The sequence below is a fragment of the Photinus pyralis genome, unplaced genomic scaffold (genome assembly GCF_008802855.1).
Source record: "Photinus pyralis isolate 1611_PpyrPB1 unplaced genomic scaffold, Ppyr1.3 Ppyr1.4_LG5, whole genome shotgun sequence".
Classification (NCBI taxonomy): Eukaryota; Metazoa; Arthropoda; class Insecta; order Coleoptera; family Lampyridae; genus Photinus; species Photinus pyralis.
In genome coordinates this window covers 46,057,615-46,083,596 of record NW_022170596.1, presented here as the reverse complement: position 1 = coordinate 46,083,596, position 25,982 = coordinate 46,057,615, and the positions used below count along the sequence as shown (strand labels likewise).

At 35.9% G+C, this 25,982-nt stretch overlaps 2 protein-coding genes across 2 annotated transcripts in view; both read left to right on the top strand.

Annotated features, from left to right (window-relative positions):
- Window positions 1-457: 457 nt before the first annotated feature.
- Window positions 458-25,982, top strand: part of LOC116171295 (26S proteasome non-ATPase regulatory subunit 1) — an 85,788-nt gene continuing 60,263 nt past the window's right edge. Inside the window, exons 1-7 of the mRNA XM_031488056.1 lie at window positions 458-618; window positions 827-944; window positions 996-1,165; window positions 1,213-1,628; window positions 2,737-3,621; window positions 9,013-9,228; window positions 9,294-9,358. Coding sequence (XP_031343916.1) covers window positions 600-618; window positions 827-944; window positions 996-1,165; window positions 1,213-1,628; window positions 2,737-3,621; window positions 9,013-9,228; window positions 9,294-9,358 — 1,889 coding nt within the window. The 5' untranslated portion in view covers window positions 458-599. The remainder of the gene's footprint in view (window positions 619-826; window positions 945-995; window positions 1,166-1,212; window positions 1,629-2,736; window positions 3,622-9,012; window positions 9,229-9,293; window positions 9,359-25,982) is intronic.
- Window positions 17,861-20,798, top strand: LOC116171298 (uncharacterized protein K02A2.6-like). The gene is made up of 2 exons (XM_031488061.1): window positions 17,861-20,009; window positions 20,105-20,798. The coding sequence occupies exons 1-2, from the start codon at window positions 18,063-18,065 to the stop codon at window positions 20,120-20,122; spliced, it is 1,965 nt and encodes a 654-aa protein (XP_031343921.1). The 5' UTR covers window positions 17,861-18,062; the 3' UTR covers window positions 20,123-20,798.

Here is a 25,982-nt window from a genome sequence, read left to right as displayed (position 1 = left end):
TACCTAGATGTATTGCACATTTTTATTTTTTTAAGTGGGTGGGGTTTCAGCCATGGTTGCCGGTACAATCCAACCCAAATATCCATGACTGAACCAACGACTCTTAGCACCACAATAGAGTATATTAATATGGTTGGAGAACAAGTTAATATCATTCTTGTAACATGATTACTTACACAATAACAAACTTGAATGGGGTTAAATTTAATGATGAAATGGAGTTATGTATTTCCTGAAGGAAGTAACCGAATACTGTTCAAACGCGAAAATTAATCCCCTGCTGCTTTTGAAATCTGTTCCCAAATTCTAAGAGCCCGTTGTGCCATTGTCGTTTAATTGACTGACAGAATTCAAAAACTTTTAAGTTTAACTGAACTGTGACAACCGGCCATTTTAGACACAACATCCTGTACAAATTAAAATATTAATTATTTGTCATCATGTTGGTAGCCTTGTAATAAATGTGTTGGCAACACTACAAACGTGAATCTTGAATTTTTCGCAGTCATCAAATCGGAAGTGTTTGGTTAAAAGAAGTAATTTGCAAATACCTAGTCCATTGTTTGTTACTTACAGGTGCTACCTTTAATTGAAGGAAGATGAATATCACCTCAGCAGGTAAATACATTCCCTCACAATTTATTATTATTGAATAACAAACTTTTCACGCAAGTTTTGCAAGTCACCGAATTTGTAAGCCAAAGATAGATTTGTTGCATTTGCTTTTTGTTTTCAACTTGGTTTTTAATTTTTTGAATAATAACTTTAGTCTCTATTTTCTGTTACTGATATTGGTACATTTGAAATATAATGTTTACAATTTCAGCGGGGATTATCTCCCTTTTGGAAGAGCCTAAGTCAGAATTAAAAGCGTTCGCATTGAAAAAATTAGATAACATCGTGGACGAATTTTGGCCCGAAATTTCTGAGGCAATTGAAAAAATGTAAGGTTACGTTTTCATTTAAAAGTTTGAATTTGAAACTTTGATTTTTAGTGAAATTCTTCACGAGGATAAGGTTTTTCAGCAGCATCAGTTAGCTGCTTTGGTTGCTAGCAAAGTGTACTATCATTTAGGCTCGTTTGAGGATTCGCTTACCTACGCACTCGGTGCTGGTGATCTGTTCGATGTTAATTCTCGAACGGAATATGTGGAAACAACACTAGGTTTGTGACTAGGTTGATTGTGCAGTGTGTAAAGTATCTTTTTTTAGCGAAATGTATTGATTATTATACGCAACAGCGTATTTCTCTGGCAGATGATTCTGCAACAGCTAAACCGATTGATTCTCGTCTGGAAGCTATTGTGAATCGAATGTTTCAGCGTTGTTTGGACGATGGGCAGTATAGGCAAGCGTTAGGTTTAGCTTTGGAGACACGTCGAATGGACATTTTTGAATCGGCCATCACACAGTCGGACGATGTGGCATCGATGCTCAGCTATTCCTTCCAAGTAGCCATGAGTCTTATACAAAATCGGGGATTTCGTAATTCCGTTCTGCGTTCACTTGTGGAATTATATCGTAATCTCGCTATCCCGGATTATGTTAATATGTGTCAGTGCCTCATTTTCCTGGACGATGCGCTTCCTGTTGCCGAAATTTTGGATAAACTTGTACAAGGCCAAGAGGTAACTTTCTGTGAAGTTATCTAATTATTATCGAAAATTGGGGAATTTATTAGGTAGAACTTCAGTTTATTGTGTTGTATTATATACACACGCAGTTGTATAGTTTCCTGTGGGCCATGCTGTGAGAACTTAAAGTTCAGTATGTAAATTATAGGGCTAAAGTGTTGTAAAATACTCCAGCATTTATTATTCGAGCAATTTCCTGCGCAAATTCGCGCACATTCAGGTATTATCAATTATAATGCTTGTTCTGCAAGCAGTGTTTCAACCTAGGTAAATTAAGTCTATAGTTATTGTTTCAGAATCGAAAAAAAAACATCAGAATTATAGATGTATTGATTTTTTTTTCGAAATTGGTTTCTAGTCTATAACTTTTGATTGAGAAGTCTAATCGATAAAGTACCAATTGTTTTGGATTCTACGCACCAAAATTAATAAGAAAAAGTGTTTTCCCGAGAAATTTTGGTGTAGTCGATTTTTGGTAAAAAAGGAAGGTTATACACTGCCTTTTTTTGAGCCCCGAAAAAAAAATTGTCTCAGATCGACCCGGAAAAAAATTTTCTTATAGAATGTGGCCTGTAGAATCCATAATTTCAAACAGTTCCAAGATTGGGCTACTAGTTCAAAAGTTACAGCCCTTTGAATTTTTAGGTACTTATAAGAGCTAGATTGGTGTTTGCCTCATTTTGCCCGTACTCTTCATTTGTACCTTCTACCAGAAGAGTGGCATCATCGGCATACAATACACAATCGGCATTATTCAAAATTGTTGACGGATCTAACAAATTATAATTACAAAAATCATCGTACAGTCACATAAACAAACCCATAATGGGCGATCAAAAATGAGTTGCTGTTGAGTCGCCTTTGCAAGTTCAAGTTAAGTACGATTTCCTATGTAAACAAAAATTCCAAAGGTGACTCGATAGCAACTCATTTTTGATCGTTAATGTGCTGGACAAATGTTTTAAAAGAAACAATAAGAATTAGTGCCATGAACAAGGCAGTAGGTCATGAAATCAATTGTAACCATTCCCTAATTTTTGATAATGATGTGCTCTACGCACTGTTCTTTCACCAAGAATACGGACTAACAAACTTTTTGTAGGAGAGCCAACTTATGGCATACCAGATTGCATTTGATTTATACGAATCTGCCACTCAACAATTTTTGGGGCGTATTCTAGAAGCGCTGCGAACAACCGCCCCTCTTCCTCACTTATTTGAGTCCAAGTTAAAATCGAAAAGCGACGCCTCTGTAGAAGTCGGTGAGAGTAACGAAACTAAAGCCGAGGTCAAAGATGAGCGTGCGTATGACAGTTTGAGCGATGGAGAGAAAGAGCACCAGGGTCGCATAGAAAAGTTACACAGTATTTTGTCTGGCGAAATTTCGATTGAGCTCCATTTGCAATTCCTCATTAGATCGAATCATGCGGATTTACTTATCCTCAAACAGACAAAGGAGGCGATTCGTGTTAGCATTTGTCATACGGCGACCGTTATTGCGAACGGTTTTATGCACAGCGGTACGACGAGCGATCAATTTCTAAGGGATAATTTGGAGTGGTTAGCTCGCGCAACAAATTGGGCTAAATTAACGGCGACCGCGTCGTTAGGTGTGATTCACAGAGGACACGAACACGAAGCTTTAACTTTGATGCAGAGTTACTTACCGAAAGAAGTGGGGCCAAGTTCTGGCTACTCCGAAGGTGGTGGCTTGTATGCGCTTGGTTTGATACATGCAAATCACGGTACAAATATTACCGACTATTTGTTGGGACAACTGAAGGATGCACAAAATGAGATGGTACGGCATGGCGGATGTTTGGGATTGGGTCTGGCTGCTATGGGTACTCATCGGCAAGATGTTTATGAACAGTTGAAGTTTAATTTATTCCAAGATGATGCGTGTACTGGAGAAGCTGCCGGTATCGCGATGGGGATGGTGATGCTTGGATCCAAAAATGCTTCTGCCATTGAAGATATGGTTGCTGTAAGTACAAGCTAATTTTGCATCCATTTTTGTTTATTGCGAGGTTTATTGCCAAGTTTATTGAATTAAGGATTAATAAGTGAACTTACCAATTAAACCTACCTACATTCGTTTAGTTGAAATTGCAATTTTCAAAAGCAGATTGGCTAACTTTGTCCGTAGTTACTCCAAGACTTTGTAGCTAGAAATTTCTTCATCCACCGTGAAATGTTTTTTTATACAAACATGATACACATCCCAGAGGGAATCTCTTTAGAGAAGCCTTCAATGAAACGTTGTAGTTCCATTAGAAATACTTCGAAATTTCTTCTCGGAAACTTGTGGTACTGGAACTCATTTCGCAAACCATCTTAGAATGAGAAATCTTATTTGAATTCAATTTGGAAATCTCGAAACAATTTTTAAGAATACTTACTCTTCATAACGAGCAATATCACAGATAATACTTACTAACCATAGACTATCTGTGGCAATTACTATTAAAATTTTTGATATTACTGGTCGTAAGGTGTCAAATTAGCAGTTGATGTACGCATTTTAACGTAGTGTAAAACTCTTCGAATGGAATTACCTTCTTTTTTCCAAGATTTCTGCTCTAATACATACGCTTTAAAACATGCACTGCAGGGTTGGTAAGAAATAACAAATAGCAACCTTAAAATATCTTCAACTGATGCAGCACAATTTAATACGAGTTGTAGAACAAAATATAGCAAATGTTGTTATGGAAGGATTAACGGTAATCGAAATTGTACGTTGAAAAAGCGAACATTTATGTTGTGATTATTGGGGCGAATCTTTTCGCGTCGGTTCTGAACTGTGTTTTTTTAAAAGAGGATCATTAGCAGTCTGCGTAATTGCTTTATCGTTTATTTTTTCATGTGGCCACGCTGAGTTCTTGTAGTCGGTATCTGCAATAGGCAGATCGTGGTGACGGCAAATTCAATATTCTTAACAAACAATGGAAATTCGTTCTGCAATTGAAGCAGGAGTTTAATGACGGATTCGGAATTGAAAGAATAATTTTTATTTCGACTGGTTAGTCACAATATTTCTAATATTAATAACAAAAGGAGTTCATTTTAACGCTTATACTGACGGTGAAACGGAACTCAATACTCGACGATATTGGAAAACCCTATTGAGACTGTATGTGTCTTATTTCTTTGAAACTGGAAACTGTTTGTATAAACCGTCGCGCGTTCTCCGTCGATATTAGTGCCAATAACGGAATCGGAAGCACCGCCATTCGTTTTGTTTCTCTTTCGATTGTTCCCGCAACCCTCGACCGTCCTGATGAACGAGAGTCATTTACTCGTAAAATTGTAATTTTTCTCAAGATGGAGATCGATTTTCCATTTAACTTACTTTTATATAAACTGGAAGGGATTTAAATGTATAATTTTTTGGTATATCTAGAAATTGGAAGGTCATGATGTAGGTACTTGAATCTTGCATAATATTATGGCGACTTACAATTGAAACTAATGACATTGATCAATGCTAATGAGCAAAAAGACTGCACAGGATACCTACGCAAACGAAAATGTGAACAAATCGAAATATTTGCCGCGTATCACAGTTTTCATCTAAATGGGTCGAGTGTACGACCCTTATAATCTCAATTTTGCTTGTTCTTCAAAAGTGCAAATCTATAGAATTCGGCGGCGTCAACTTGCAACTCAATGCCCAGCCCAGTATATCGTCCGAATACATAAAATAATTGATTATATGTGCCGGGTTTCCTTCTAGCTTGTATTAGAAGGTGCTACAGTTACATGAAAGCGTACTTTCGACGTCATGTAATTCCGGAAAACATATTACGAAAGACTAATTGAAGTTGCTCGTTCGGACTGCGTATAGTGTATAATACTCGTGGATTTATGTTTCCTTTCTGATATCGGATAGGTACAGCATGCATGCAGGTATCCGGATTAGCGAAAACGCAATTAAAAAGATATTCGAAAAACTAATTGTTCAAGGTTTGCATTAGTTTATTTACTGTCGATAATCTTCCTCGGTTCGACAAATGTATGAATTTGGTACAACTTCTTCTATGCAGCATATACAGGGTGGTGACTTGCGTAACGCATCATAGGGATTTCAATGTAAAATTCATAACATGCGTTTATTGGCTCCCCAAATTATTTTAGAGCAAAAATGTATTAAGGTTTTTTGTAGAAAAAAATTTTTTACGCCAATCAACCGTATTAGTTTTCAATTTTGTTTCATATAAAAACGGAAAATTGAAAAAATAAAACCTGCATCTTTTTCAATAATCTGCGATGCCATGGAATTTTCTAAAACAAAAAGATATCCAGTTATCAATTAGCAACAGTTCGAAATTGATTTTATGATGGACTTGGTTACTGTATTGCAGTTAATGGAGACGTATTCGAACATTTATTGTAAATTGTTATTATTAGGAAACCGTTTTTAGTAATTTGGTCTTGAATTCGCTGTTCTAAATATAATACTTTTTGATAGAAATTGATTTGTTTTATAGCAGACATTCCATGGCGTGACGGATATTGGCGTAGTTTTTGTATTATAAAATTCCATGGCATCACAGATTATTGAAAAAGATGGGGATTTTATTTTTCCAATTTCCGTCTTTATTATGCAAAAAATTTAAAACTAATACGGCTGAGTGACGTAAAAATTTTTTTTCTACAAAAAACCTTAATACATTTTTGCTCTAAAATAATTTGGGGAGCCAATAATCGCATGTTATGAATTTTACATTGAAATCCCTATGATGCGTTACGCAAGTCACCACCCTGTATACGGTACCTATCTGTCACGTTTACAGGGTAGTCGTTTTTTTACGCGTATTGTTTTTGTGGTAAATTGTACTCAAATGAAGGTAGCGTTTAGGAAAGACGGGTGAAGAGCCGTAATGGAAGCGCGAATGAAAGATACGTGAAAGAGGTGTAAACAAAAGATCCATAAGGTTGCAGAATGAAGGATTCCAAGAAATATGTATGAAGGAAGTGTGGAAGATACGTAGCAACAGGCGCAGATTTAATGGAGTGAGGGGGGGGGGGGCTCCTAGACAGGGGTAGTTAGGCAGGGGGTCCCCTAGGGACTATTGGAAGAGATTAGATTCTTGGTGATTTAATAACTGACCGAAAAAATTATCAAATTTAAACGTAAATATTGTTTCGTCTGGCAGGACGAAATTTTGGGATTCATAACTAGGATGGACAAGGACGGTTTCCTATTTCCATGTGATTAATGTTCATAACTTAAATTTTTGTTTTGTGTCGTTGGTTAATTACGGAAACAGAAATTATTCTCATACGAGAAAGGGGTCAAGGTCGTTTTTGTTTACAATATTTAAATCCAATCTTTAATTTTATTTAACGTAGATTTCCGAGAATTTATATCGCTTTTATTCTCTTATCAATTGTAAACGCTTAATTTAATTGACAGGTGGATGTTATTTATCGCCTTTTCTTTGTATTTAAAAGAAAGAAAGTTCTATTTTTCCTAGTATTTTAAGTTTTGTGTTATCTCTTAATGTCGGTTAAAAATGTATTATAAAATTAATTTCTACCTCTAGTTTAACGTAGGGGGGAAATTTTCTGTTGTCAACTGCCTATCATTGGCTGTTTTAATTTGTAATTTTGGAAGAAGGGTTTCCACCTTAAATAGAACGGACTGAGAAGAGGAAGGGCTTTTTGCCACAGTCAACGCAGAACTACGTTTCTTTGAAGAAGTTAATCAGATTTTTGCCAAGTTCAGAGCGTTTTTACTTCACATTGAAGAATTTTTTTTGTTTCGTGCGAGTTACCGCCGTAGTTTGTTTTGTGTAGAAGCCAAATTAAAGTTAGAAGAAGTTCCGCTATACGTAGCAACAAGCCGAGTTCGCGGCAAGTTTGTGTTGCGTTGCATTTTTCGAGGCATTTTTGGAAGTTTGGGCCTTCAATAAAGTGCGTCAATAAGGTGTGGTCGGCGCCGACTTAAGTGTTTTTGTTTAATTTGAAATTTGTTGTTTTTGTGTACCGTATTTGGATTAGAAGTGCTGGACATGTACCTAATGTAAGTAGATAAGTTTTAATTTTAGTTTTCTTTGTAATAATTGTTTGTCTTATTTTCATTGTGTGTGTGACATTGCATAATGGTCACTGAAATTTGTAATTCTCACATTAATGTCTGTGTATGTCATTCCAACGATTTCATTGTCTTTAATTTACTGTTCTTTGGATGCTTGCCCCAGGTCCATTTTATTTACCTAATCAAAATCCTTAAGATCGATTTGGAATTTAAGGTCTTTGGTCCAACACATTCTGGTAGAAGTTAATAATTTAACTGAGAGCAGAGTCGAATTCCTCCTCTGTGCTGGGGGAGAAGTTTTGTTCCGTGAAGGATAAGGTTTGAGCTAGTTAGGTTTGTGTAGGTGTTTTGTGTACGGTCTTTTTGGCCTACGGACCGGTGCACACAGCAATATATTAATACCTAATTTTCTTCAGGCCCTCGCAGTTGATAACATTTTCATTGACAATAAATGAGTACGGATAACTCGTCATTTACACAACTTCTGGGTGAAGTGCAGCGGTATACACTGGCGCAGATAACGGATTTCGGAAACAATAAACGATATGAAGATGGTCTAATTTGAAACAAATAAATTTGCCGATTTCGTTTTTATTTTTTTCTGATATTATTGAACAAATACAAAAAAATAGTACATTATATATCAAGGTAGAGAAGTCCACTATTATTGGCTGAGCACCAAGATTACATCTCGAGGCGCTTGCGCCGAGGGGTGTAAGGTGCGAAGGCAATAATAGACTTCTCTACCGTGGTATATATACTATTTTTTTCACTACTAGCACTTGAAATCCTCTAAATTAACATATTATATTGATAAGAGAGTTAACGGTTGGACAGAATTGTTTGTTTCTTAATTTAACATGTCAATCAAGTACGTGGAAGTACAAGTCAAACAGGCCGTATTTTGTTCTGTCATTGAGATTTTTCAAAGATTAATTTCGTTCGAATTTTTTCAAAATGTGATAATTTTAGGTATGTAATTTCCCTGGAAATTGCGAATGGTGGCAATTATTCGTTTTAGAGAACTTGTCTAAACGTTCATTGAGCGAAATTTCCGGTTGTGTTTTCTAAAAGTGACAGCGTGACAGTTCTCATTATTGACTACTAGTTAATAATAAAAAATTATTAACCACTTTGAACAAATGCCGAGAAAGCCTACTTTACAAGTGGAAAAAAGGTTAATAATCATGTCATCAGACGCTAGTAGTGAAAAAAACATTTTCTCATTGCCCTTACTGACAAGACACCGTTGAAATTTCACGTTTAAAGCAAAATTGTTATTTTAATGACAAACGTGTAAACTTTGAAAATATTAAAACAAGGTTGTTTCAGTACGCTCAAGACAGTCAACATGAGAAAATTTTGCGCGGGCTCGCTGTGGGAATCGCCTTCACGATGTACGGACGTCTGGAAGAAGCCGACCCGTTAATTCAACAGCTAACTTCAGATAAAGATCCGATTTTACGTCGCTCTGGGATGTACACGTTGGCCATGGCTTACTGCGGAACTGGACATAACCAGGCGATAAGAAAACTTCTTCACGTCGCCGTAAGTGGATTGCTTTCGTTCCCCTTGGTACCATTCCCGTCCCTAACAATAATAATTGTCTACAGGTATCCGACGTAAACGATGACGTAAGGAGGGCGGCGGTCACGGCGCTAGGATTTTTATTATTCAGGTGAGTGCATTTCCGTTACGTGTTTGCGCCGCAATCGGGTTACTAAGATAGGGAGTCTTATGTGGGTTGTTAAATGAAATGGTTTACGTCGAGGACAGCGACGCCATAAATTTCTCGCGCTTATATAACCAAACTTCCGTAAATGTTAGAGCACTCTTGGGGCTGATGTGCGCCTCTTTTTAGTCACCTATTCAGAAACATGTATGCCGTTTGTAATCGTCGACGTCAAATTTATTTATATCTACGTGTCAAATGGCAACGTAATTGTTAATCCCCTTTTCTTTGACAATTAAAGCTTCGCTCCGTCCTTATGTTCACGATATATGTACATATTATGCAATAATTATTCAACTATAGTCGAAATCGCGGTTCGACACTTTTCAAATAACTCGGAAAATTCGATTTGGCGAAGAAAATGGAGGAAATAATTTGCTTTGTATTGCAAATTCAATTTAAGCGATGTTTCACGCCGGGTAAGTAAAAATGTGCGAATAAATTGAATAAAGTTCAACGTGGTGCGATTTTTAACGGTTAGTATGAAAAGACTGCACGAGTGAGCGCAGTTTTTTAAGTAAAAAAAGTCGTCGTGGTCTCATTTCATCGATGAATCGCTTCACATTAGTCAAGTTCTAACTCTCAACAGCTAATGGTGTATTCAGAGTAATTCAGCGAAATTTATAAATTGCATTATGACATTAACAAAGTTACTGTGTGTAATAAGGAGGGCACTTACCACTAATTAATTTGACGTAGAGTGAACGCAGGAGCTCTCTTACTTGTCAGCTTCTCATTAATGTTAATTTTGTAAATCGGTTCCTGTAATTGGAATCTAACGTCAATGGTCTGAATGGCGCAGTCCAGTTTACTTTGTTTACAAGTTGGTATTTGATTAAGCTCATCTCATCTCATCATTTGAAAAGCTACAGGTATTTTGAAAATATTTGCAAAAGTCTTCTTTGCTTAAAATTAATCTTATTATTAAACTTGCAGAGAATTGTGGAAAGTGGAAAGAAAAGACACATTTTGATATTATTGATTTTGTCAGATGTGAGGTAATTTTTAACGACGTAATGTGTGCAGGATGTTTATTCCTTTTTCCTATCGTATTGTTAGGCAATCCTTAAAAGCTCCAATAGTAGGTTGTCATTACTCAAAATACAATTTTAATTTGGATGTATAAATGTTTTGCAAAACTGCATTTACATGTAAAACAAAATGGAACTAACTAGAGTCTTGGGGAACCTGTAAATTCTATACTGCTTTGAACAGATAAGTAAGTCACTTGAGATTGTAAAACCGAACTGTTGTACTTATAGGTTTACTTTAGTTCATTTAGAAACTAACACGATGTTATTTTGAAGTACCTACGTCCACGATAGAAATATGAGAGTATGAAACTACGCTGTTTTTTTTTTAGTTAACGTAACTGACAACCTATATACCGTTGATGTACAGATATTGCTTCTTATATATGCGATAGCGCGACTCGAATAATCATAAAAATTGGAAGTTAAGTATTTACGTCCATCTGCGCAAAATTGTCAGTTGAGTGACGTAATTTCTATATTATATTTTTGCCTGAAAAATCATGACGATCAAACGCCATTCCGTCTGTGTAATTTCTCGTAGGCAGGATCATAAAAATACAATTTTGCTTGTTTGTTTGTTTGAAATATTTAGATAAACCGAGAGGTGATTTTTGTATATGCTGTAGAAACTTTTTATATTTTATAGAAAATTTTTAGACCCGTATGACTAGATACAAATTTTCTTTTATTGAATACTAAAAGTCTCGTATAATACAGGTCTTAATTTGTTTAGTAAAGCGTCTGAATAATTCCATTCTTGTATTTGACTATGTTTATGTGGTGAGAGTACCACAATAGATACAGCATGGATAATAAAGGTTTGAAAAAAAAGAGGGAGGGGAGGAGTCAAAATTATAATGATTTCTAATGTCATACGTTTTCGCAATTTATTTAAAGTAGTTAGAGCGCGTTCGGCTGAAGTCAAGTGATGTACTCGGCCTACCTATTACTTACGGTAAACGTCCCCAAAAAAATGTTGTTATGAAGGAAACATAATTAGAAATACGGTATGAGTGGTATTTTGTACCTCAGCACAATGCAAACGTCTTACATGAATTTTAAAAAGGTATATACAGTAGTCAACTTGACTAGTCTCCCTACTTTTCGACCCTGTTTCAAACCTTTGCACACTAAATTTAATGTTGACGACACACCGCGACTAAATATTCACAGTGTAAGCGGTAAATCCTAAACGAATATATTTATTTTTAATCAAAACATATGCGAGACGTATGTAAAAGCCGGGAAACTAAACAATTTGGCGTTTTACGTGAAGTCGGTGTAGTGGATTTGGTTTTTCGATGTTGGCGCCAGAGATCCCCAGTCGCTATCTTGATCCCGATCGGATCAGTGTGTCAACAAGACGTGTGCAGGCCTTTATAAATATCGCTGGTTTTGGTGTTCTTTCTAAAAGACACCATGCCTTTTGTGAAGAAAAGTGCTCAGCAGATGAAGGAAAAGATTGTCCTAGCTCAGCTATATACTAGACCTAGTGGAAAAGTCATCAGATTTAAACGCGTGCTGCATAGTGTGCCGCCGCGTCTGAGCAAACGCCGCTCCGGCGGTAAATATCTTCCTTATTTCATCATGAACATGTACTTTTCCGTGCATATTTAGATTCGTCACAAAATTTCGCTTCTAATGAGACCCATCTCATTTAAGTCTTGATACAAAAACCTTCGCTAGCTCAGAAAAACTGAGTCTGTCCATAAGAGCCCATGTTAAAATACCTGTTTTTACTGTCAAATATCTCAGAAACGGCACATAGGAACACTTTTTTCTTTTGACCATTAGAAAGTTCGTCTCTCAGAGAATAAGTGACCAAATTTTCACCAACTTCTTGTTACTTTTACCTAGGCGCTCTAACTACTTTAATAATGAAAAATATGGCTCATAGTGTTTCCCTGGTGCGTCCTACTTTAAATTCGTACGATACGCGCCTAGCACAGTGGCCCAATCTCTGGCCTTATTTCGAATAGTTTCTGGCACTTCTTCCTCATTCATGATGAATTGAATTACTTAAAATCATAACTCAAGCTTCTAAAAGGTATAACTACATCTGACGGAAATGGCGTTACATGGAGGTTTTTTTTGCTCATTCTGAAGATATCGATTTTAAAAGGTAACAAAAGACTGCGGTATTGTAGCCAGTTACGCTGACAGCATTTGCAAAGATGGTACGAAGAAGCATAACTTCTTTATAAATGAGTAATATTGTAAAGTGGCCAATTCCAGCAGTATAATTCAGTCATTTGGGAATTTTTTTACGTCCTTTGCATGCAGGTAAGCTTTATAATGTCTATATTGTCGTACATCTCTTGTAACGAGGGCACGTACTTCTGAGAGATTCAGTTATGACGTGAGCATGAAACATCATTAGCGGAATCTCCCTATCATATTAATGTCGTATTCGTGTTCAAATTACTGATGCGATTCACTCAATTTTGTGAAAGTTAACTATTTTGAAACCCGCGATTACTAATTTCCAATAGATTTATCAGCAATATTATTACTAAATCTTTTCTTCGGCGAAATTTCTTGTGCAGTGTTAGATCGTATGGTGTGGAAGTAACGGCCCATTAGTTTCTTTTATGGATGTAGCGTAGCGGCACTTGTTGAATTGTTCATTTGCCAAAAAAAAGTCATTACAGTTTGGCCACATTTCACAACCAATTCCATTCAAATAATCTCGAAGGGTTGTAATCTTTTCGTTCGATATCAATATATCGACAATATGCATTCGTTTTATACGGAATGGCGTCATACGTTCAAATTGATTAAGTTCGAAACTCCGATCCCTTAATGTCCAGTCGCCGCGAATTACGTCAAAATGAATTTCGTCGATAAATGCACAATCGTGTGTGACCATAAAGTGAACGTGTCGATATGTTAAGGGCTTCACAAATAAACTGCACAACAATCAATTTCGCTGCAAACACAACGACACGAGCATCGCGCCCAAAGACTAAATTGGGCACAAAGCGACGTATTCGAAAGTTTACTCTTTTATACAAACGTAAACGTCAAATATAATATGCAATTCGCAATTTCGTATTTCGCAACGTCCTGTTTTTGTCCTTCTGCAAACAGTTCACTGGAAACCTGCCAGAAACTCGTCGGGAGAAACTAAGAAAATATGATACGGCTAAAAGGTGTTACGCCACTCTAAGCCCTCGTTGCTTGGGCGTTGCACGATTTTTATACCAGACTGCGTCTTCCCATTTCTTTCGTGAGCTAAATATTTCGCAGCTTAAGAGGATTTAATAGTTTCCATTACTATACCGACGCCTAAATTGGCTTTTGTTACTTCGATGTCTTCCGGATAAGGCCCGAATCGTTTAAACCGACAACATGTACCGCCCGCAACGGGAATTAAGCTATTATATCTAATCCCATAAAGCACCACAAAAACTACACACACCGGATAAATTGCCTATTTTCTGGAAACTCTTAATTTTACAAGTGCCGAGAGTTGAAAATACCGGAATATTGAGCAACGATCGGCCACGATATCGTCTTGCGATTAACCCTGATGTGGTATGTATGGGGCATTTCATGTTACGTATGATCAAAGCACGTACGCGGATTGATCTTTTGCCCAGTCCAAACATTTACTTTGATGTTAAGCAATGCTTTACGTATCTTGAAATTCTCAGAGAATTCACCTTATGACTATAAAGTAGACAATTTCGTTTTGCAATCACGACACGCCACAAAATAAACGATCGAAATTCATTTCGTATTAGAAACGAAAAATGTCTCCGAAGTAGGTACTATTTTTTTAAATATCTGTGAATAACCTACACTGCGAAGAAATACAGAGAGATTATTTTAAAAAGGTTCATATTTAGTTTCTCAATGTATCCTTTTATATGGGCCTGGTTACAAATTTTGGAATTTGGTACTAATTTTATTTTAATCTCCGAATCAAACATAAGGCACATGCAAAGACAATAAATGAAACTTAGTTCAACATAAAAATCGAAAAAATAAATTCACTTCTATAGGTAATGTAAATTATCGATGCGCTCATTTCCACAAATGCGAAGGGCTGAAATCGGCCTATTATATCTGAAAAAATGTGCATTTCTTAAACTTTTATCGAGTTTATGGTATCAATTCACCATCGACATTTTTCTCCTTTTTACAAATTAAAAATGTCTAGCTCGATAGCAAATGCGGTGTCTCTGGGACAACAACAAGACGTCATTTTTTATTAAATGCATATAGCCAAGAAACAAAAGAATGATTGATTTGTAAGCATTTTCATTTTTATTGTATGCACATACCGGGTGGTGCACGGTAAGTAGGAATATAGGGATTTAACATGGGAAATTAGTTTTATGCCATATCCTGCCCTCCTGTACATTTTACAGAAAAAACTGTAGAGTTTAAAGTTGTTCAGAATTAAAGGGTGCATACAAAACTGTATTTACATATTTTATTAAGCTTTTGGTATATCCGCAAATTTAAAAATAAATTTCTGTTATTAGTAGCAATTCATAAAACAACAATAGTCATGGATATCGCTACCAATAACAGAAATGTTGAAATTTGTTTTTAACCCGCGGGTATACCAAAAGTTTAATAAAACATGCCAAAAAAACAGTTTTGTATGCACCTTTTAATTCTGAACAACTTTAAACTCGTTTTTTCTGTAAAATGTACAGGAGGGCAGGATATTGCATAAAACTAATTTCCCATGTTAAATCCCTATATGTTCCTACTTGCCGTGCACCACCCGGTATATTCATAGTAAAATTGGGTTTTTTTTCTCTATTATCTCTCGATAATCCGGATTATTTGATAATCGGGCGGTTGCGTGGTCTCATATGTGTCGGATTATCAAGATTCGGCTGTACTTTGTTGTCGTTTATTTTCAAGGATATGTAGAGAAGTTGAATGCATTACAGTATCACACTTAAATAAATCTCCCTGTATAGTAATTAATCTCGCATTTTCACACAAATTCGGAAGTTGGGCGGTTAAGAGTTTCATCAAACCGAATGAGAAGATTATAAATATTTAACAAGTTTCCTTACGGCATAGGTAAACATGAATAACCCAAACGCAAGTAGCAGGCGTCTATCATAATCCCCGTCCATTCGACGAAGTTTTTAAATTTGTCCCAAAAAGTCTTCACAGCTCAATACTATAATATTCATGAAGGGTTAGAACGAACAGGTAGATAATCCAGAAAATTGGAAGCTCAAAATCTACACGATATTTCAATTTAAAAAAAACCACTTCGGAAGTATAGAATTATTTGAATGACAGCCGCAATTACAATTATCTAAGACCGCATTGAGGAAATCCTAGATACGCGTTTGCGAATAGAAGCACTAACATTTGCATAAATTGAATTACCATTTTAATAAATTTCAACGTGTCTTAAGGTACAAAATTTAATTTCCCTTAATCTTCTTAAAGTATTCACCAGAGGCGAAATAGGGTTGAAAAGAAAAAAGTTCGCTTACTCCCGCAATAGTCTCCAAGTTAGTGCTGGGTCTCGACAATAATATATAATATCGGGAAACCTCCTTAATCGCTATTGTAAAGTTTATGCAGTAACAAATCGTTTCGGTGTTTGGCTAAGGATACCGCACAATTGATCAATAGACCAATGTGTCCAATTATTCGGGGCTTAAATACTTCATCTTGTTTACTTTTCTCTTTTACACCCGTGCAACGCGGGATAATGGACAATGCAAAATATGCACAAACATCTCCGCAGATAGATCGCGTTATTCGCTCCTCAATATTACGCAATTCCATAATGTTACATACAAATACAATATTTTATTAGCTATGCTATGAGTGTGTACCGTAGTGAATTTTATAAACAGTTTCTTAAATTAGAGTGATATGTATTTGGGAAATTGGTATATGATAGCAGACTTGCACGAGTCGCGTAATGCAAGTCACAGAGCTCACGCGTTTGTATAATGTAATAGTTTTGCAATAAATGTATTTCAGTAACCTTCCGTTATATGTGTATATATCCAGGATATCTAAATACAAAAACAGTGGCGACGAGTGTCTTGATATTTTGTAATAGTGGAACAGTGGAAAATTGTGAATCAAAATGGCATTAAATCCGGTTAAAGTTGAAAACGTGCACCGCAATTTACACGAATTTGACCCAAACGTTCATCAATGGGACCTTTTTGTGCGTAAAATGAAACAATATTATTCTGCCAATAATATCGATAAGGCTGATAAACAACGTGCTTTATTTTTAAATGCGTTAAGTGATAACGCGTTTTCTTGAATGTTGGATCTTTGCATGCCGGATAAACCGGAAGAAAAAGATTTCGATAGTTTAGTGGAGTTATTCAATAACCATTTTAATCCAAAACGTGCAATATTCGCGGAAAAGGAACAATTTTACGGGGCGCGTAAGGAAAAACATGAATTGTGTAGTGATTGGGCAGCGCGTGTTCGTAGATTAGCAACGTATTGTAACTTCGGTAATTCTTTAAACATGATTTTACGTGATAAATTTATTATCGGTTATAATGACGGGAAAATTAAAGACAAATTGTTTCTAAGCGAGGAAAGTGTTACGTTTCAAGAAGCGGAGAAACAGGCGAAGACGTACGAAACACTAGAAGCCACTAGATCACATCAAATAGCCAATGATCAAGCGGATTTTTTCTACCGACGTGTCAATAACCAAAACCCCGGAGCAGCATCAACTTCTCGAAAAAGTGAGACGGCCGTAAAACCAGAGCCTTTGGACGTACATCTGGTAGGGAAAGGTAAACGTTTCAACAACCAGCAAGGTAAGAAGTCTAAATTTAGTAATTGGGACAAAGACGTAAACACTAAGTGTAGAGTATGTGGGAAAAATTCACATGCATCTACAGCGTGTAATTACAAAAACTATCATTGCCACAAATGTGGTAGAAAAGGACACTTACAGAGTGTTTGCGCCAACAAAAACATTCAACCACGGAAAACCGCAAACTCTCATTTTGTGGACGTAGACGATGACCTGGACACATTGTACAGTTTAGACATTAACAATCAATTTTTGTTACCCATTCGCACTATTAAAGACACAGAGAGTGGCGAACCAATTTTAGTTGATGCGTGTTTAAATAATGTGTATTTGCAATTTGAACTGGATACGGGTTCCGCGGTATCTGCAATGAACGAGTTTTTATTTGATACACTTTTTCCAGACGAAATTTTGGAAAGAACGAAAATTAAATTAAAAGGTTACAGTGGTGAAATTATTACCTACTCCACTAGGTGTCGCGTCAATGACAATCACATGCTCAAACAATAGGCATCCAATAAATATTTTTGTAATTAAGTATGGTGGACCACCAATTTTGGGACGTGATTGGTTTTGTAAAAATCAGCAAAATTTTAAAGTAATTAATAATGTGAACCTGTTTGGCGGCGACGTGGAGAAACTAATTTATAAATACCCTCAAGTATTTAATAATAAATTAGGCACTTTTACGGAAGCAGTGGTCGATTTAAAACTTAAAATAGGGACTGAACCCAAATTTTTTAAACCCCGTCCACTTCCCTTCTCGTTAAAAGAAAAGGTGGAACGCGAAATTAATAGGCTAGTGTCTGAAAACGTCCTATCTCCAATAGTCATGAGCGAATGGGGAACACCTATCGTCCCGGTATTGAAGAGAGATGGATCTGTCCGAATATGTGGTGATTATAAAATCACACTAAATCCATATTTGAAAAATGTGAGCTACCCTCTACCCAGAATCGAGGACTTATTTTCCAAATTAGCGGGTGGTAAATATTTTACCAAAATTGATTTAAGTTCGGCTTATCAACAAATTTTATTAAGCGAACAGGCCAAATCGTTATCAACCATAAGTACACACTTGGGTTTATTTGCGTATAACCGAATGCCGTATGGAATTAAAACAGCTCCATCCATTTTTCAATTAATAATGGAGAAAGTTTTAATTGGGTTGGAAGGCGTTACGTGTTTCCTTGACGATATCTTAATCGCGGGAAGAAATAAGGAAGAACATCTTCTTAGAATAGATTTGGTGCTTAATAAATTAGAGAAGTATGGATTAACAGTGCGAAGAGAAAAATGCAATTTTTTTCAAAAATCTGTTAATTACTTAGGGTTTGTAATAGATGAAGAAGGGCTCAGACCTTCTACTGAAAAGGTAGATGCATTACTAAAAGCTATACCTCCTAGAAATAAATCGGAATTAAAGTCAGTATTAGGAATGTTTAATTATTATCGTGCTTTTATTCCAAATTTTGCCAGTATGTGTGAACCACTTTATAGGTTGTTAAAAGACGAAAGTTCTTGGATTTGGAATAAAACCTGCGATCAAGCATTTGAGACTTTGAAGAAAACGATATCTTCTAAACATGTATTAGCACACTACGACTCTGCAGTTCCTGTAAAGTTGACAGTGGACGCTTCTTCAACCGCAGTGGGTGCAATTTTGACACACCGATACGAAAATGGAAAAGAAAGGCCAATAGCTTTTGCGTCTAAAATTTTGACAACCACTCAGAGGGCTTATTCTCAAATAGATAAAGAAGCTTATAGCATAATTTTTGGTGTATCAAAATTTACGCAGTACCTGTATGGTCGTCATTTTGTATTAGTCACCGATCATAAACCTCTTTTGTCGATTTTTGGGCCAAAGAAAGGTATTCCGATAATGGCAGCAAACCGTTTACAACGATATGCTGTATTTTTGTCAGCGTTTGATTACACCATTGAATACGTTAAATCGGATAAAAATGTAGCAGATTGTTTATCTAGATTGATTGAAGACAATCAAACCGAGATGAAAAATTACTTGGACGACGACGACGAAAACTTTACCTACTTAAATTTAATAGAAAAACAAGATATTTTTCGGCTTGATAAGAAAGTTATTCAAGAGGAAACTAGGAACGACGAAATATTGCGAAAGGTATTCGAATTTGCGTCACAAGGTTGGCCAAGTGACTGCAAAGAAGAGGAACTGAAACCTTATTATATTAGGCGAGACCAAATTACAATAGAAGATAACCTATTGATGTGGGGACATCGGTTAATCATACCATCACGTTGCAGGAAAGAAGTTTTAAAAGAGATACATTCGACACACATGGGAATAGTTAAGAGTAAATCATTAACTAGATCATTTGTATGGTGGCCTTCGTGCGATAAAAACGTCGAAGAATTTTGCAAAAATTGTTTAGCTTGCTCTAAACACAGAAACAGTCCGCCGAAAGCTGAAGTGATTGAGTGGCCAAAAACTGAACAGCCGTGGGAAAGGGTGCATATTGATTTTTTTGGTCCACTGCATAATAAAATGTTCATGATTGTGGTAGATTCCCATTCGAAGTGGATAGAAGTTGTTTATATGAAGAACATTACTTCGGAAAATACAGTAGATAAGCTACGAGAAATATTTAGTCGGTGGGGATTGCCAAAGATCGTAGTAACTGATAACGGACGTTCATTCGTGTCGGAATGTTTCAAGCATTTTCTATATATGAATGGAATTCAGCATATTACACCACCACCATATCATCCTGCCACAAATGGGTTAGCAGAGGTTTCGGTACGTACTGTAAAAACTCATATATTAAGGGCCATGGAAGAAAGGAATTCCACAGATCTTTTTGCGGCATTAAACCGTTTCCTATTGCACTACAGGAACAGCATTCACAGTAGTACGGGTGTTACTCCAGCTGAACTCTTGATAGGAAGAAAGCTACGCATGCGATTGGACCTCATTTTACCGGAAGAGCAGCTGAAGCGGCAGCATTTACGTAAAGAGGAACGAGGGAGAGATCCGAAGAGACTAACAAGAAACAGTGCGGAAGTGAAACGTAATAATGTGAGTGCGAGAGGCAATTTTAAAAAAGGTGATCGTGTTTTTGTGCGCGATTATCGACGTGCTAAACCGAGTTGGGTACCTGCAGAAATTGTAGAACAAAACGGACCTCGAAACTATAAGACATTAACTAACGAAAACCTTATCTGGAGAAGACATTCGGATCAAATAATCAAAGGACCTTCTTACGATGATGACGATTTATTAGATTATTATTCACGTCCTTTGACTGTTGATTCAAATGCAACTATTGTTAAAAATGTTGATGATGTTGTAGTAGAGGAATCTGCAGTTGGAAAGGCTAGTTCTCCGGAACCAATTAGGGAAGCTGAAACAATTGCAGATGATTTTGTAGTAACTAACTCTAGAAGTATGTTGCGCCCAACCAGAAACAGAAAACCTCCTGACTGGTTCGCAATAAAATAACTTATGTTATGTGAGGGAGGAATGATATGTATTTGGGAAATTGTTATCTGATAGCAGACTTGCACCAGTCGCGTAATGCAAGTCAAAGAGCTCACGCGTTTCTTTAATGTAATAGTTTTGCAATAAATGTATTTCAGTATCCTTCCGTTATATGTGTATATATCCAGGATACCTAAATACAAAACAAGAGTATTTTGTTAACGTAAGGTGTACACAACTGAAAAGTGTAGGAAACATTTCAAATGCAGACCACGTTAAAACGCACTCACAGAAAAAAATTACAAAATCGGCTATACCAAATACTTGGTATAATAATTGTGAACAAAATTCATTCGTTTGTTGTCTAGCATAGTCACCGTCAACACGGCCATTGAATTATTATACGAGTACATTGTAAACATACGAAAATCTGTGGTACATCGAACTATAGTAAATCTAATCACGAACTTTAATACTAAAAGTGGAATATTTTAATAAATTAGTACCACATTTTTATATTTATATAGCGAATTATACAGGCTGTTTCACGTAAACCGTTACCTAAAAGTATTCAGACTTCTATTAATAATTTAAATCTGAAAATTTGGGATTAGTTTTGGTAACATTCTTATGCATTACCTACATTAAAAATCCCTAACTCAAATTATTTCATTTCCTGGTGGGCACCTTTTAAATAGGTAAGTGCAGCACTTGTAGAGTCAGATGTAGCAATCACGACAAACGACGAATAAGTAAGCAAAGAGGCGAAAAGCTTTAATAATTTAGTGTAGTTTACTTGAACCCACTAAAGATCTAGATAAAACAAAGACGGACCAAAATTTGATTGCGTGAGCTGCGCACAGACGGAATATTTCGCCTTTATCTCACCACAGCAGAAATGAAGTTATCAGCGTTAATGAAATAAAACATTTTGTAACTTTATCAGAGAGAGAATAACAAACTCGAAACAAGTTTAAACGCCCCCCACTTACATAAAAATCAATCAACCCTCCCAAACTGGAATTCATGTTGGCAACATCCCAAGATTCTCGATTTGGTTTTCACTTAAAATGTTTAACAGATCTCTTCCGATCACGTTTTTATCTGACGGGGACGTTTCCGTTTTCCAGTATTAATTGTCGCATTTCAACCGATCCTTAGTTTAACTGTACGCGACATATAAATTGCGAGGGCCATATTCATTTCCTAGCTTTATTAATGATCTAAATAATGCAGGAATGGAATAGACGCGCGAGGAATACATTTACAAAACTGATGTATATTTTTTGCAGTTGAGACGATGTCGATATTTATAAAAATTAAAACTTGCTGCATAAAGACCACAAGGATTCATCTAATTATCATTGAGTAAATTCTACAGATTACGTATAAGGTATATGCATCATAAAGAACTTTTCCGGTTTCCCAATAATAATGATAAAACGAGAAAGGAAAGAGGCATTTCCGATTTCGAAAATAACGAAATTGTCTAGTTTTTAAACTCAATTCAACTCAAGCGACTTAAAAACCTCGTCGTATTATCGTTTCGAAATTTCCAATTAAATTTTACATTTTATAACTGCATGCTCGTCGTGTACCTATTTATGCCAGTCACTCAACTTTTGCAAATAAAAAATTTGAGGAAGATTTTACAATTTATTGTCGATTACGATCGTATTTATTTTTCTTAATTCAGCTACAGTATTCAAATCTTCCACCAGAAGTCTAATTACAATCGAAATGGAGATCAGCTACTGTCTTAAATTAAATTTCTACAACTCCCTCCTTGAAGTTAAATTTAATATTTAAACCGATCTTGCCTCTGTTTTCTTGCCATAAATGGAATTTATTTCGTAACATCTAATCTGTTGAACGGCATACTTAACCTGAAAATTCGGAACGGACAAGTCTTTTCAGGTCCCTCATTTCCGTAACAGTCCCCATAAAAACTCTTCTTTAGCATAATTATTTGCGAACGCACATTGGAGAGCACATGAGTTTGAATAAATTACCACTTACCTCCAGCACGACCATAAAGCTCAATTGGATCACGTGGACATGCAAGGTATCATTAACATTTACATAATTTAGTTAGGTGCAGTTAAAATATCGATTATTTGCACATACCTTACCTTGGATGTAGATCGTGCATTAGTTATAGTAGTAGTACCTAGTAGTTCTATAAAAAGATCGTATACTTGGAAAATAAACCTACTTTGCTTCGACACTATTCTTAAGATGGCGACTCCTTGAAATCTTTCCAACAAATTGTTTTTTAAGAAATATATCGATTGGTGATGTCAAAACACGCTTAAAAAAATGCACTTTATGTGCAAGAGTTGTGCACAATTTATACTTGTTTTAAATGGTTCAACCATTGAGTAATTATAATATAATTATAATTATCCTTCACTCAACGGTTCAACGTCTTGTGAGCTATTAAATTGGTTGTAACGTTAGGTTAATTTTTCTTCAAACGGAATGCAATTTTTGTAAAAATGGAGAGTAAATGTTACGCAAAAAAGAGTAAACAAAGGGGTGGTATCAAAACATCAACTTCCATTTAAACTGTTGAAGCTTTGTTTGTCTTTGTAGAGCGCATCGTTAAATTAAATTTTTATCCAATTTAATTATTGTAAGCAAACATGCGTTTTAACAATTTTTATCTTCCGAAAATGTTTACGTAGCTTTGGTACACCAATTAACCGCTAGGAGTTTGATATCTAATTACTATTTTCTTTGATACGCTTATACCTTTGAGTTCCAATTAATATCGCTGTCGCTTGCTTTAGATCTTACGTGCCCTTACGGTACCTACCCTTAACACAGCTGATTATACTCCTTGCGTCGACTTCCCGCTTTGCGTAACACTGACGCTGTTTCTTAACCTTTAATTTAGACGCGTACTTTCCGCAGGGAATTTGAGAAGACTTCGATCAATTTCATATTTTTATTTCTTATTAAGTTCTAGGGCGGTTGCTAATAACTTTTTAAGTAATTAAAGAATGTTTTTGTTTCCTTTTCATCATCGTCCACTCTATCTCTTTTAATTTACGCAATTCTTCCGCATCGCATCCCATACTGTCGCAGTCAATTCCATTTTCTCGCTTATTTCAGAAAAAAAATTGCGGAAGCCCATGACGCCAGTTCGATCTTGGAAAACATCTGCGGTTAAGTTATGCTTTACATATACTTTCTTTATTGAATCGATTTCGGGTTAAAACGAAAATTGCCATTCGACCTCGATGGGCGCTTAACAAATTCAAAGCATGTAAAGCATTAGCAAAGTAAGGAGTGTAATAACAAGCGGTCGTAACTTTTACTTTCTTCCACATTTTAGGAGCTTAAGTGAATGTGTCATTGGGATTTCGGTCGTAAATAACGTTTTCCGAACAATTTTTACGTATAGGGAACGCATGATGCAAGCGGATTTTTTTACTACTAACGTACAGGGTGCTAATTTCGTCGATTAAAAATCTTCAGCGTTTTTGTAAATGTAAATTCTCATAGGTGCAGTCATTTTAGTAGACAGAAAACCCGATTCGGCTCGAAGGACCGCGGCTCCACTCTTTAGTTCTGCTGAAAAATGCTTCTGACAGAGACTAGATACTTCACGCCATTTTTCTCGACGTTGCGTTTTGCTAATGGGACTTTGAAACTATACATAGGCAATGGCACAGAATTCGCGTTTGTAAATGCACTTCTGAGATTCTGCGGAGAATCTTTGAAAAACCTTTCCATATCATGAAACATTTGCAAAAAATCTGCAACCTGGAGCCTATTTCATAAAGCTACTGTGCAACTTTTCACTTGTCATTTTGCAATTTTTAGATAATATTTTGGCCCATAAAGACTTTTGACGCGATATAACACTTCAAATATGTAAAGTAATATTTTATGAAACAGATAATCTTTGCATTTCGAAATTATGCAAATGCAAAGTGACAAGTGAAAAGTTGCCAAGTAGCTTTATGAAATAGGCCCCTGGTCTGCGATACACACAAATTTCTACGTCAAAACCGGATTGGAAAATGCAATCTCTTGGTCGTAGTCGAGCATCAAATCCCGTTGATCAAGCTTACGGACAAGCCAAGTTGCATTTTTAGGTTTTTTTTTGTGAACTCTAAAACCATAAGAGCACAAATAGCACAAAAGCAACACAACATTGAGGAACGAAAAGATTTCAAAATTAAACCTGACGAAACCTAAATTGGTAGTTTTTATTGTTTTCATCTGTCCGTTGGGTTTCCCTGATAATTCAGACATCGTTATGTCAACGTCATGTTGTTTACATCTGAATTGCATAATAAAATTAGCGTGGGCTACTACCTTTTTGATAGCTATTTTAAATAGCTATTCAAAATTAATGTGGTAACGAAGAACTAAGTTCGTCTTAGTTTACCTACATCAAAACTGATGCAAATAAATGTTTACTTAAAGCTCATAGAAAAAGCAAAATCAATAGAGCAGGTAGTAATAAAAACGATACTAATGGCCTTCGTGTCATTATTTAACTGTATCGTATCGTTAATATTTAATTTCACAAGTATTTATTAGTAACAACGGGAAACATTCGTATAATTTGGGTTAATAATATAATAACTTTTAGTAGAGCACGTTTCATTAATTTGTCATTCGAAGTACGACAATTACTAATTAAAATATAGTATCGTTCGAGCAAAAGAAACCTTTTTTTTTTCGGTTTGTATGCGACGAATAGAAGATTTTACGACCGTTTGGTTACCGCAGTCTATAGACTTTTCAGTTCAAATCAGGTCCCTTTACAACCGAAAATAAATAGAAATATAATGAGAAGCACACGATACGTCGTTTCCGTATAACGTGTTCTCGTGCTCCACTTCCGATTTTGCTACATCTGTATGATACAAGGCCCTACTTAGAGATGCACAGATATTTCGAGGGCTGGGATGGGATGTCACATAATTCGAGATATTTTACTGTCGTGTCGAAGAATTTTGCACGAAGACAGATCAAATTTTATTAACAGACGTAATAGAGTCAATGTATTTTCATATTAAAAATTCGAAAATACGTTTCTGGAATTCAGATAAAAACTAATTTTGCATTTTTCACATGTAACTTATGATATTTTTCTCACTACTATACTAACGTAGGTAAATCAACGTTTCCGTAACGGTGAGAGATACAGTGGAGGTAAATGGGTTCAAAGTTGTCCCTGTTTGTGACTAAAAAAACGCATTCGAATTTTTGTTTAATCTGAAAATAACTGAGATATCATCGAAAAACTAAAAATGTCAAATTTAGTTTTCA